This window comes from Chiroxiphia lanceolata, chromosome 8 (assembly GCF_009829145.1).
Source record: "Chiroxiphia lanceolata isolate bChiLan1 chromosome 8, bChiLan1.pri, whole genome shotgun sequence".
NCBI classification, from domain to species: domain Eukaryota; kingdom Metazoa; phylum Chordata; class Aves; order Passeriformes; family Pipridae; genus Chiroxiphia; species Chiroxiphia lanceolata.
The window spans coordinates 17,278,797-17,292,474 of record NC_045644.1 but is presented as its reverse complement, the minus strand read 5'-3'; the positions used below and the strand labels follow the sequence as shown (position 1 = coordinate 17,292,474).

The 13,678-nt window shown below is 41.2% G+C and overlaps 1 protein-coding gene across 1 annotated transcript; it reads right to left on the bottom strand.

Annotated features, from left to right (window-relative positions):
• Positions 1-228: 228 nt before the first annotated feature.
• On the bottom strand, positions 229-4,346 carry PPP1R3C (protein phosphatase 1 regulatory subunit 3C). Its single transcript, XM_032695650.1, has 2 exons — positions 4,292-4,346; positions 229-2,781 (listed from the first exon to the last, which is right to left on the bottom strand). The coding sequence occupies exons 1-2, from the start codon at positions 4,303-4,305 to the stop codon at positions 1,836-1,838; spliced, it is 960 nt and encodes a 319-aa protein (XP_032551541.1). The 5' UTR covers positions 4,306-4,346; the 3' UTR covers positions 229-1,835.
• Between the last annotated feature and the right edge of the window lie 9,332 nt (positions 4,347-13,678).

Here is a 13,678-nt window from a genome sequence, read left to right as displayed (position 1 = left end):
GAGATATAGTGGGGGTTTTTTTAAGTGGCACAACTTGCCACTTATCTCTCATTTAGTGACCTCTCGTTTAGTGAAGGATTTTGTCTTCAGGGTAATGCCAGCTTCTGACCTGAGATGCCATACCATAGCCAGCTTTAGCAAATCCATGGTACAGAACTGGTTGTACCTTGTATCACGACTAAGCTGTTTTACAGAAGTTGAGAAAATACCAACAAAGTGAGAACCAGGTATATCAAAATAAAGTTTATTCTTAAAATGGCTAGTTCACACATAACAGCAAGGATTACATAGCGGAAAAGTGCAATTAGTGGAGGAGATTTATTTCACCTTAGTAATTATCATCTCACTGCACTGCAAATAGCTTCACACTCAGGCTATTATACTTCTTAGCTGTGGACAAAAATGTGATTTATATTTTGATGTTAACACCATTTCTGTACAGCTAAAAGGTGTGCCAATATTCACACCTGCTGAGCATGTGTTGGACAATTTCTCAGACAAGTCTTGCATGAAACACAGATCACCTTTACAGTTTGACAGCTCAGAAAGCCAAATTATAAGCATACAGATACAAAATATATATTAGTTTATTGAAGTCTAAAAAAAAAAGAACTTCAAAAATGAGGTAAAATAGAACAGTTTTCTATATGCGAGCCTATATTCAGTCTAGAAAAAACTAGTAGCAGCCTTGCTCTTTAAAAGAAATTAATTTTCACAAAGTGCAACTAAATCCACTGTCTTCAATATGAAGGACCTTGCCTATGTTATGCACTTGTGAAAAGTCATTGCTAACTTTGCTACTGGGAGTAGGATACTCAAACATCAGATGCTGTAAGATTAGATCAGGTGATGAATAGAAGCACCTAATGCTGCTACAGATCAAGAAATTTACAAATTGCTATTTTGTCACCTGTCCCCATTTCTGGCATATTAGGGTGGCTTGAAAATTTTTTTTAAAAGCACGTTTTTCTTTTAACATTAAAAGGTAACCATCTGCCTGCTAAGTGAGTAGGATGATGAAGTCCAGGTTAGATTTATTATCAAATGCAAGGCATTCTCAAAGCCAGTGAGGATAGACATCTTCTCAAAGTCATAGTCACTTCCACCACTCACTTTGTTTTATTTTCTTCAGTCTTTTTATCCCCTAGAACTTCCCCTGGGATTTAGAAAAACAGCTTTGGAAAGAAGCAATTAGAACATTGCACATCTCCAAGTTATATAGCACATTCTACCTCTTCCTCTTTTCTTACTTCTCCATTATCCTGTCCAAGTTTCTTAACCTATATTGAAGCCACAAATCTTTGCAACGCATCCCTACCTGCCTCTGCTACAAGCACATAGAGGCTCATAGCAAGTCTCTTGACAGCATCTACTGCACTCCTAATAGGTGCAAAGTGAATTGTGACATTCTGTTAATATAACAGCCCTGTGCACACACACATACTCTCACGCATACAGTTACTACAGCTTGCTAACATACCATTGCCTTCCATACTACTTTGCAAGTCTCTCCCCTAGAGTGACCCAGGAGACCTGACAACAGAAAGAAAGCAGCATATACTGGAGATACAGGCATGCTATTCCTATAGTAGGTGGCATACGCGTGTGTTTTACCTCGGTTTTCTTTCCTTCCAAGGATAAGGTTTGGCTAAGAACTTCAGTAGCATAACATGGTTTAACAAGTCCCACAGACTAGTGAATTTGGATTTCTTCAGACAGCAAACAAAACCTGCCAGGTGGTTTCATCATGTATGATGAACCAGAAAACTAATGTGAACCAGAAAACTAATGCTGTTCTGTTGCCAAATGGAAGAATAATTCCTTGGTATTATGGATCACCAATATGGTGATGAATTTTCAATCCGACCCAAGCTCTGCCACTGGGGAAAGAGGCCCCTGGATAGCCTCGGACTGCCAAGCTGATCAGGCTCTCTCTCTTGTCCTCTCCTTGGAGTTTGAAGATCTACACAGTCTTCCTTGGCAGAGGGTATCTGAACACCATCAGGCTTCCACTCTGCATGAACAATCTTGTAATTCTGACCCTCGTTATTGTCCCAGAAGGTATGTCCTTCACTTTGGTAAGAAATGCAAAACTCTATCTTCTCTTCAGAGGAAATGGCAGGAGGCAAGTCGATGGCAAATGAGAAGGTATCGTTTTCAGAATCGCTGTAAACATTGTTCATGTATACACAGTCAACATCCCTGTAGGTCTTCCAGGTATCAAAAGTAATTCGAACCTGAACCTTTTTCTCAAAGCTCACGTTTTTTACTTTCACAGTGCCCGACAGCACCTTCTCTTGCAGGGCGCAGTTCTCCAGGCAGACCAAGTTCTTCTGCAGGAGGTTCCTGAAGTCCAGGTAGTCAGCTGAGGGCTGAGGGAAACCCAGAATCAAGTTTTTCTCCTCGTGCAGTTTTAAGTTAGATGTTATGTGCTCAACGTCTAAGAGGTCAAACTGAAGATCCCACCCAGAGTGCTCCTGGAACTCAGAGAAGGTGTGTATCGCCGTCAGGGACAGCCCCTTCGAGTCTGCAAACACGACTCGCTTCTTGGCTCGGGCTGGCGAGTGGTTCCAGTCGTTCTCTTGATCTTTGGAGTCACGTTTCACATGAAGGCACGGTCTGAGAGGTTTGAGTCTGTTCACAAAGTTGTTTCTTTGACAGTCCTCGAGAGGGCTGAGAAAGCTCTTCAGTGGTGGAGAATGGGCTAAGCAAATTCGCATGGCCATGTCCACAGGCATGATGGAGCTTGGCAAGGGTCTCGGGTCCAAGACCTGTATCATTCTGAAAGAAACAATAATGTCCTGTGTTTTTGCTAATTACATCAGATAAGAAGCTTCTTAAGAATGCATATTTGCTTCATCCACTCTCTTAATTATTCATGGCCTTGTCTCTACACAGCTTTAAACAATGCAGCCTAAATTAAAATTGACAGTTCTACCTAAGGAACCAGGGTGAGACTAGCCAGTCATTTCTTGCCAATCCTGAACTTCTTCAATTCAAATCTTTGCTTTATCCAAACCTCTGAAAAACAGATTTTAGTGACAGCTAATTGAGCATATTTCCTTGAAAATACAGGAAAAAGAACATTCTAGTAACCAGTAAAACAGATCCAGTTAAAGTGGAAGTGCTCATTCACTTTAGCTTCCCTCTTAGAGGCTCTAACCCAGGTCTTAAAATTCCAACAAGCTGGATCAGCTGCTTCATCTCTGGAGAGAGACAGCACTATATTAAGCAAGTTGACCATCCCATCAGAACTTCAAATGGGATTCTATGTACCTTGAAGCACACTGTGGCTTTGAACCGTCAGTCCACGTTTTAGATATTTATTTTGAATAACTCAAATGAACAAAAATCCTAAAGCACCTTTGGAAATATCTTCTATGAGCTACTAACCCAGGTCTAAGTAATACAGCTCTTTGCACTGTTAATGTTGACTGCTGAGTGAAGAGGGGGAAAAATGGGGGAGGGGAGAGACCTCCTTATGCTTCAAGAATTGGCTTAAAAACAACTTTTGATAATCCCCAAAGACCATGACAGAAGCCTACTGCAAGTATTCAGTAAGAACGCTACAGCTTTATTTGTAAAGGCTTACTCCTAATGTTCTCAGATGATGAATATCACAATTACTATGCAAGAACATGGACCATTCAAGGCCAGTTAGCTTGAATATTTGTAAAGAGGGGCTTCGACGGCAGCACATCCCTACTGAGATGGATGCAGTCCTTGCTGGAAATGCAGAATTTTGTTGAGTCATAGAAAAGCATAGGCTTTGCCACTTAAATAAAATAGCTTTCTGCTTCCCAGAGTTCTCTCTGGTATTCCAGAGCCCTGCCAAAACCAAAGTAGAATCTGTGCTGGCCTCGCCTCCTTTTTTTTTTTTTTTTTATTGTGGAGGTATTTGCCATAATAAGTAGTAGAGATTCGAGAGTACCCGAATCAAACTAATGAAGTTTTGCTTTGCTTTAATAGGAAAAGAACTCGGGTTTCAAAAATACTCCCTCTGCAACTTTGGCGACCCGCTGCTCCTGAGCTTTTGCAGTGTCAAAAAAAAAAAAAAAAGCAAACTAAAAAACCCGAAATAACAAAAAATAGCCAAGCAGGCAAAAGCCGACGCCACAACCTGAGAAAGGCTGCTGGAGGAGGCAACACCGAGCAGCCAGGGAAGGGTCGCGCAGCACCGCGGGCACTGCCCGGGCACAGGGGACCCGCGGGGGCGGGAGGGGCGCGGAGCAGAGGGAGCCTCGGCGCTGCGCTCCCCGGGGCCGGCTCCGCTCGCAGCCCCGGCGCTTACCTGGTGCAGTGCATGGGGGCCGCGCCACCGCCGCTGCCGCTGCTACGGGGCCGCTCCCGCCGCGCCGACGCCTTTATGGGGCCGGGCCGCGGCCCGCGGCCAAGGGGCGGCTCCGGCCCGGGCGGGGCCGTGCAGGGGGATGGATGCTGCCGCCGCGTCCAGGCCGGGCTGGGGGTGCCCGTGCGGTGCCCGTGACACCCTCGTGCTTACACACCCCCGGGTTCCCTCTCCTTACCCCCACCCCGGTCGGGCACTGCCGTGTTCTCCCGTCCTTTAGGGAACGGCAGGAGCGAGGCCCCCGCAGGGCGGCTGCGGAGCTGCGGAAGGGCAGGGGCTCCGAAGAGGCTCCTGCTGATGGATGCATGGCACATGGATCAGTATGCTGTCTCTGTACGTATAATGAGAGTATTCATAGGACAGTAAGACTTCAGTTTCTTAGCTCTGCTGCTTGGTGACTGAAGTTCCTGCCTTTCGTGACAGTACATGACACTAAGTGTCACACAGATGAAGCCTGAAGCACTAACTGGCAATGCAGACAAGGCTTTGGAAAATACTGCTCTGTTTCCTAGTGCCAGTTATTCAGGACAACCTTTCCTGGTCCTGTGCTTCTCGAGTTGCATCCCTGCTGCTCCCATTACTCTTCCTCTTCTTTACCTTCTCTTATCTTTTGGTCACTGCAGCTCCCTCTGAAAGACAGGTGATATTTTCTCATGATTTGCTAGAGAAAGTGCTAGAAAACAGCACCTGTGTGTTGGAAGCCTTGCTAGTAGCCTTACTAGTTGCAAAGAGTTAATTTTTCTTTAGGAGGAGCTACAAATACTTTCAGCTCCAGCAGCCTGCCTGGCAGCAGTAAGCCAGGCCCAACACCCCCCATGGGTATAAGGGAGGACTGGGCACATGGCTGGCAGTTATCAAATCTCTTCTATTTACCCATTATAAAAAATGAGTTAATAACTCTGGAGAAGTTTTATGAGCCTGTGCTATTTGAATGTTTGTCCATGCAACTTCCCCCACAGCACCACTTAGCTGGGCTGCTGCATTATCAGAGATCACGTGCAGCAGCTGAGGCTGCTCTATCACACTATCTGCAGGCATTAGATAAGAGCTGCTTGAAGCCTGCACAAAAGGAGCTATCTCAAGGCTTTGCTACACATATTTCTGGTACTATGTAGTAGCTCATTGCACTGTTTGCTGCTATGAAATATTTTGCTCCTGTTGAGTTAAAATACCTGTTTTGCCTGACTTGGAAAACATAATGAAAGATTATTTAAAGTTATATGCTTAGCAAAAAAAAAGTACTGAGATGCAGAGCCTTTCATGTGGAGATCATTGCCCAAGTCAGTAAATATGGACTGGATACAGCAACTTTGTGCCTAATTGATAATCTGGAGCACATTCATGGCCGTGGACTGGTGCCCCAGTTTCCAGTTGCCAATACAAGCAGAGAGCACTGTGCAAGGCCAGGGAACTCTTTCCTCATCCGAGGAGGCATCCCTGCATCGAGGCAAACTGATAGGGTTGTCTGAGTTAGCACACCAGGTTGTCCTGTCAGTGATGATTCCCTAGCTGTGCTTTTTATAGAGGTCTCAGGTTTCCAGATACTTTGGTTCTGCAGCTCTTCTGTCATCAGCAGATCTGTCTGTCTTACTTTTCAAATAGGAAAATGGGAAAATGCTAAAATGGGAGTACCAGAGGAAAAACATTCATTGTCTTACTATGCATTTGACAGCATTTTGTGGCATTTCAGCTTTTCTGACATTTGTAAGTGCACAATGGCAGAAATATATTCCTGGAAGACGCAGGGCTGATTATAAAATCAAGACCCATCATAGGGGGTTGTACCCTCAACTGCTTCTGTAACAAGGAAACCCAAATTGATCACCCATACTAGTTCTTTGTCTTTTCCTGAATAAGTTGCACATTAAATGTAGTAAGATAATTGCAACAACTTAGCAATAGTAAAAACAGTTTTATTATAGCTACCATAGTTTCACTAAACCTTAAATGTATATTTTTAAAAACAGTTTGCAGCCTAGATGATCCAGATGCAATGTAAGGCACAGGCTCATTTTGCAAGGAGTTCACTGAGGTTGCTCAGTGACAAACAGGAACTTGGGTTCACACTGTTCTGTTTAAAGACAAATATACGGTATTAGCTCCAAAGTGAATGCTTTTATATGCAGATGCCCCTCTGAGTCTCACTGTTCTTCACCTGCCTGAACTAACAGAGACCCTTCAATCAGCAGTTCTGAGAGCAGATAATGAGTGATCTTGCCTTTCTGTCAGCTATCAGGCAGCAATGAGCTGCTCTGATCATCTGTTGGCTCTTGCCATTTTATTAAAAATGAAAGAGCTGCTTTTTTTCAGTCTGTGTTCTGAAATTGAGTAGTTAAACAAGGTTTTTGTGGTTTACTCTAAATGACTTTATTACTTTCAGGTTGCTCTGCTTACCTGTTGTCTTCCCCCACAGCTTCAGAAGGGAAGGAAGGAAATATGTTAGAGTTGAGGATATAGAAAGAGTAGAATAGCCTTTAGCATTTAATTGAAGCATATTGAGGCAAAGATAAGCAAATATTTCCTTAGAGCAAAGTTAAGTCATGACCACATTTATAGTGGTCGCATAAAAGTCCAGAGAGGAAAAAAAGATAGCCATTTCACTTGCACAGTGATTGCATCCCTTGAGAAATTGTTGCTGTTTGCTGGGTGGGAGAGCAACGCCAGCTCAATGCAATTAGACTGTGCAATTCAATAGGGAAGTTTTTGATTTGATTTTGGGCTTGAAACTGAAATCAATTGCTAGGCCAAAGAATAGATCCACCTTATTTTGGCTGGCACATATGTTGTTCCTAGAGCATCCCACAACACCTGTGAATGAGACGGAGCTTTAAATAATTTAAAGAATACCTGCGGTAATGACAGGCCCAGGGACAATTCTGTCACACAAAGTTTACAGCAGCCTTCTTTTTTTTGCCCTTGAACTGAGCTCTTCTGTTCAATATTTACCATCTGCTACTAAGACTGATCTTTGTAAATGTGTACTATCTAATTAGTTTGGCTGCAAGTTTCTATGAATGCGACCGTGATGCAAATAGTAATTATTCAGGTACATAGCAAGCCTGGTCAGTTGAGCCAGTGAGCCTTTGAAAATTTGAAATCACTGATATATCTGATGAAATACAGTGAGCAGAAGCCTTATTTAGTCTAAACAGAAGACTATTTTCTTTACTTGCTTCTCAGAACCCTTTGGCGAACTTTGAAAATTCCTGATAGTTATAAATATATACAAAGGAAACTTGTCCTGGGAAACTCTGTCATTGTTTTAGGCGTTTCTTCATCACTAGCATAGTCCATATGAGGAAGAAATATATTTTTTATATTCTTAAAATTTTTATTAGCCCATTTCTCATGGTTCAACCAGACCTAACATGCTCTAGCCGTTGGGATCCCCTCACCGAGACATCTGTAAATTGTGATCACTTGTTAATAGGTAAATCACAAAAAGTCTGGAAAAAACTACTGCAGTGCCCCCACTGCACATCCATCCCCTACAGAAAGGGGCAAGCATGTGCAACCAAACACATGCAAAGATGGATGGGTTTTATGTTTTCTTACAGCAACAGGATATAGGTCTAACTCGTTGAGCATTGGCAGAGGGTCTAGATCTCATTTCATTTCAGTCAACAGTGCAAGTTCTTGGCATTCTTGGAACTTGGTAAGGCTAAATTCAGAGACATTTAAATCTGAAGCATTTAAATTCCTTGAAACTGAAAGCTTTGGGCTGAATTAGAAGCTAGAAATTGATTTGAAATGTCTAATCTTTTTAAGACTGGTTAATGATAGATTAGTCAATTGTAGATGAGTCATCACTTTGGAAATGGAAAGTGTAAGAGAAATGCATTGCTTTCTGAAACAAGTGACATAGAAAAAGCAAGAAAATGTATCTCAGGCTGCTCGAATATTTTATGTAATGTGATTATATTAAATTCAGAATATTTTGAGCAAGATTCTTTAAACAGCTTTTATGCAAAATGCAGCTTGTTAGAAGTATAATTGCTTTGCTAGTACATAGTAAGATGAAATAAAGACAATGCCACATTACGTATAAATTGCTGCAACTTAGAGTGAAAAGGGAAAGCAAACTGAAAGAAGGAAGAGCATGAATGTAGGTATTCATTCTTGGAATAACCTGAATTTCCCAAGAAGTTTTTCACAAAAGCGCAGAAAACAAAACATATACATATATTTTATACATGATTATAAATCTGACTTATATATATAGATCAGTTTTTTAGAATGCAAAGGCTTTCCTAGATGTTTGAAAGAAATACAGTATTTCAATATTACAACATTCCTTTTCTCAATTTTTTGTGGGTTTTATTTTTAACCACACACCCAAGAAGGTTGAACCTTGATATTCTGTGGTCAAACATTTCATAAGTATAAATCATTTTGCTGTGTGTAGATAATCAGTGTTTATTCTGTATTCTTTTTCCTAGGCCCAGGTGGAGGAATTACCTCTGCTGATGACTAGTTTTTTCCAAAGAAAACAGTAAGTGAAATGCTGCTTTGTGCAATTTGGTTTATGTTAAATGCTGTGTGAACAAGCAAATGTTGGCTGAATAGACATTTCCATCAGCTATGTGGGAAGTATCCTTCTTCCTTCCAATCTCTCAAGGAAAAATGTGATTTCTTTATCCGAATGTGCACAATTCCCTACAGACTTGCAGGAGCCACATGATTATTCAATATGATTACCATTCACATAAGACTTATGTTGAATAAAACCTTCATCCTGATTAAGCATTGCTATATCTGACAGCAGCCCAGCTAACAGCTGCAATATGTTCACCCAGAGTGTTTAGAAGCCTTTGAAGGGTCTGAATAACACTCTTTTTCTTGTTCTGCCACCCAAGAGACTTGATCCATTCCTGTATTTTAGGTTCTCTTACAAGGTTCTTTTTGTCTTGTCTATTACATGGGAAGAATGGGGCTTGGAAATCAGTACAGTGAAATTCTGTGTCAAGTTTTCCTTGGATTTTCTATGTGAGGAAAAAGCTCTCCTCTATGGTATTGGTCTAAGAGATGAATGAATCTTTTATCTTTCAGATTTAGTCTAACTTCTAACCACATAAGACAAAAAATTTGAGTTTCCTAGGATCTGACCTAGTTATCCTTTTTTGAATGTACAACATATATATATAAATGTATATTTCTCCAGTTTTACAAGGGTCAAATTTCATGCAGAGATTCATTTCATTTTTAGATTTGCTGGAAAGAATGAAGCTCTTTAATCCAAGTGCTGTAACATCGTCGGTCCCCTTTCATCCTGAAATGGGAAGGGAAATAGTTATTGTCCTGGATGTGGCCTGGATTTGTGGCCTAAATACCAAATTTGCAATAAATTGTTTTCTTTGGGTTATTCTTGGATGCTGCTTCCCAGAATACAGATGGTTTACTGCCAAAATGTGCTTGCTCCATATATGCATTAATGCTTGCAGTAAATTTTGCAATCTTTAAAATGGTTTTAATCAGTCAGAATACTCTTGCATGCTTCTCTGGAGAATTGCAGTCATAGAATAACAGAGGTTGCAAAAGGCCTTTTGAGGTCGTCTAATCTAGTCTTCTCCTCAGAACAGGACTAGGTCCAAAGTTAGATCTGGCTGCTCAGGTTGCTTGTCCAGCTGAGCTTTTAATAAGTTCAAGTACAGAGAGTCCACAGCTTCTTAGGCAACCTGTGCCATTGCTTAACACCTCTTGTAATTTTTTCCATTTATCTGTCTGGAATTCCTTTGCTGCAATGTGACAGCTGCCTCCTTTCCTTTTGCTGTACATCTCAAGTGGAAGTCTGGCTCCATCTTCCTCTATTCCCTCTTAGTAGCGGGAGGCTGCACTCTGACCCGCCTTTTCTTTTGCAAGTTAAGCAAACTCAGCTCTCTCAGCCTCACCTTCTGCAGCACATTCCAGTCTGCTAAGCATCTTGGTGACCCTCCACCGCCTTCACCCCAGTTAATCCATGAGGCTTTCTTATTGAGGGACCTGAAACTGAACACAGTTCTCCAGGTGTTGCCTAAAAGACTGCAGAGAAAAAGCCTCCAGGCCAATTTACTGTAGAAGATAAGATAAAGAGAGCAGGAGCTTTAATGAGTCCTTAGGCCTAGAGGAATACATACCACGCCCAGACAGTGGTTTTATGATTTTATAAGGTCCATCCAATCCCAGGTCTGTCCACCACTGGTTCTGCCCCCTTCCACCTCCTGACACGCCCCTTCGGGAATTGAGTCTGGGGGTGTTTGGGACCCCTTCTTCCTCATCTTCATCTTCTTCAAAGCATGCACGGTCCTTGGAGCTCCTCCAGAGTTCTGGGCGTGAAGGTTGCTGTGTGATATCTTCTGGTCCAGGCCTTAAGGTGTTTTTCTACAATTCTACCTTGAAAAGAAGACTAAACACGCTCACGGAATTTTGAGGGATTGATATGAGATGGGATAGTAGGGTTGGGTATGTGTAAACATTATGCTACAGGGTAAGGGATACAATACAGCTACATTAAAATCTGCATTCACTACACATCTACTTCTAAAATCTATAAAAATTAAAAAACCAAAAGCTCTGAAGGCATCAAGATGCAACCTCATATGTGCCCCATGGAGGGGAATAAACTTTTCACTTGGCCTTTAATTCAGGACTTAAAACCAGATCCATGGTGTTCTCTCACACAAAACACAAGCAGAACTTCTTTGTTTGCTGAGGCAAAGGCTCTGTGCAGTTTGGTATATAGAAATTGGTGCAATCTCTTCAGGGCTGTTTGGTTTGTCTGGGAAACAACAGTTTATCTCACCAGAATTTTGACATACAATAAGTACATTTTATTTGTGGGTTGTGGGAGTCTTCTTTAATCACTCTTTGTTCCAACTCAGTAGTTTTGGAAATCATTCTCTCATATGATTTCAGTCATTTAGGAAAAGGATATTGCACTTCTGTAAATAGACTATTGCAGTCTCAGGCTCTCAGGACTTTTGATTTAACATCTGCCTCCACTTCCAAATGTTCACTGTTCACGTTTACCTCTAAAACTGAAAAAAAGTTTTCTCCAAAATGCTGATACACAAACCATTTGGTTTGCTTGCTGTCACGGTCAGGCCAACTTCAAACCTGTTTGAGGCTTTTACTCTGACACTACCTCTGAAGATTTTCCACAACTCTATTTCCACACATGTTGCAATTTCCATCTTCCTATCTCTTCTTCTAATTAATTTTGGTTGGGTGACTTCTCATGCGGTCAATTTACATTTGACCTTCTCACCACACTTCCTGTCCCTTAATCTATTACCCAAGCCTTATCACCAAGCTAGCTTAGCAAAAGCCACTAAGACTTTCATTACTACTTTACCTCATCTCACTTAAGCATTCATGATGGCAACCTTTCAGTTTTATTTTATAAAGCCCCTTAAAAAACCATCCAATGCAACAAATCACAGCTGCTCTTTCACCATGCTGTTCCTACACTAATAAAAATCGGCTTCAAACCACTCAAGGTTGCTCAACATATCCTTTCTGGCTAGTTCTTTTTAACCATTTTATGTTAACTAGGCAACAGGATGAACTTTGTCCACCGAGCAAAACAGAGCCCATGCACTAATTTCTTCTAGCCTGCGCTCTACTGCAATGGCATAGATCTCACCTTGGTGACACTGATATACATTTCCTAGTCATAATGTACTATTTAAGGATATGAGGAGTTATTTGAGGGCATTTATCTGAAGAAGAATGCACTGAGTGTATTGGAAAGGAAAAGAAATTCTGTTTTTTATTCCCAGACTAGGAAAAAGGAAAAAGCTTCTCTTAACCAGGGATAATTAGAAATTTTTCTTTGTTACAAAATTCTAATGTTTAAAGGAATAAATGTTCAACAGCGTGCTTCTTGGAAACATAACATTAAACAAACAAACCAACCCAACCTTTCATTTTGCCTTTAGCAAGGAGTTCTATCAAGGATCCCTTCCCAGAGAATGAGATGGGACACAAAATAACATACGGCATGAGTGGCATGGCATTCATGACCTTCTCCTGGGCTAAGGAAAACCCGTCCTAAAGTTCTTGATTCTCTTTCCTGTGCCCATATATTTTCTCTTCAGTATATTTATGTGTGCAAAACTGCACAGCTCTAACAGGAGAGGCCCATGGATCTCTCTGGAGTCCAGTAAAGGCAGTTTGTAGCCTACTGACAGGGCAGGAGCAGGCTGTCTCCTGAGCCAGGGCCTGACCATATCAACTGGGTGTTATGGGAGAGGAAGTTGTAGTTCTGTCCTTTGGGAGCAAGTGAGGGAAGGGAGGAAAGTAAAATATTTACAAAATAGAAGGTTAATAAATCTTTTTCCATCCAACCCGGATTGCTAACTTTTTTAAACTCTCTGTGCCCCAAGGGGAAAGAAAAGTTCTTCCACTGGTAGCTTTTTTCCTCAGGGCAGTAATAAAGACAGTGAGCATGAGAGAAAATAAATTCTAGCTCTGTATAAAACAGGTAGCATAGAAATTATGTATCCATTTTATTACTGGTATCATCTATTACACATTTGGATTCTCCAGATAATAGCCATATTCATAATTTATACAGTCTGTATTTGAATATCCCATGAAGAAGGTATTTAAGGAGAAACTTCTTTGCTAGTCATAGCACAGCAATGTTAAAAGCAGGATGGGGTGTTGGTCAATGGAATGTCTGTTTTAGAAGTGACACCCTATTACCAGGACTGCTAGCTCCAAAATCAGGTTAAGAATGCCCTGCAGGTATAATACCAGAAAATAAAATAGTATACCTGGCCCTTTTATGTAACACAATATAAGTACGGATAGAGGAAGAGAAGTGATGATTCATTATCTGTTTATCCAAAACCCAAGAATGCTGATACACATGCTACATCCTAAGGCTTCGCAAGTCTAAACGCATTCTTGATTATTGTCAAATCATCTTTTCAGATGCTTGCACAGGAGCATGACCATGCTTTCTGTCATTGATCTTGTTCTAAATCAAACGGTCTAGATCAGACTTAGACTCATCGGTATGTAATGTGTCTTCTAGTATGCCCTACTTCTACCATCCCTTGTTATAACCTTTACAGGCAATCTAGCACTAGTTTTGTCCTCTGTGTTTTTAAACAGCAGGCAGAACTTTCTAAATACATAATATAGTCTGTAGCACACCATAGCTTTTGTAAATTGCATTCCAGCCTCATGCTGCTTCCCTGGTTTTTATGATAGCCATATACAAACATGAAGGCAAATTAATCCTTCTTGCAGGTAAAAGTCATTCTGTCCAGGACAGGGAGCTTCCTGGACTCAGACATTTCTTTTTTTTTTTTTTTTCTTTTTACATCAGTCTGCCAAAATTAG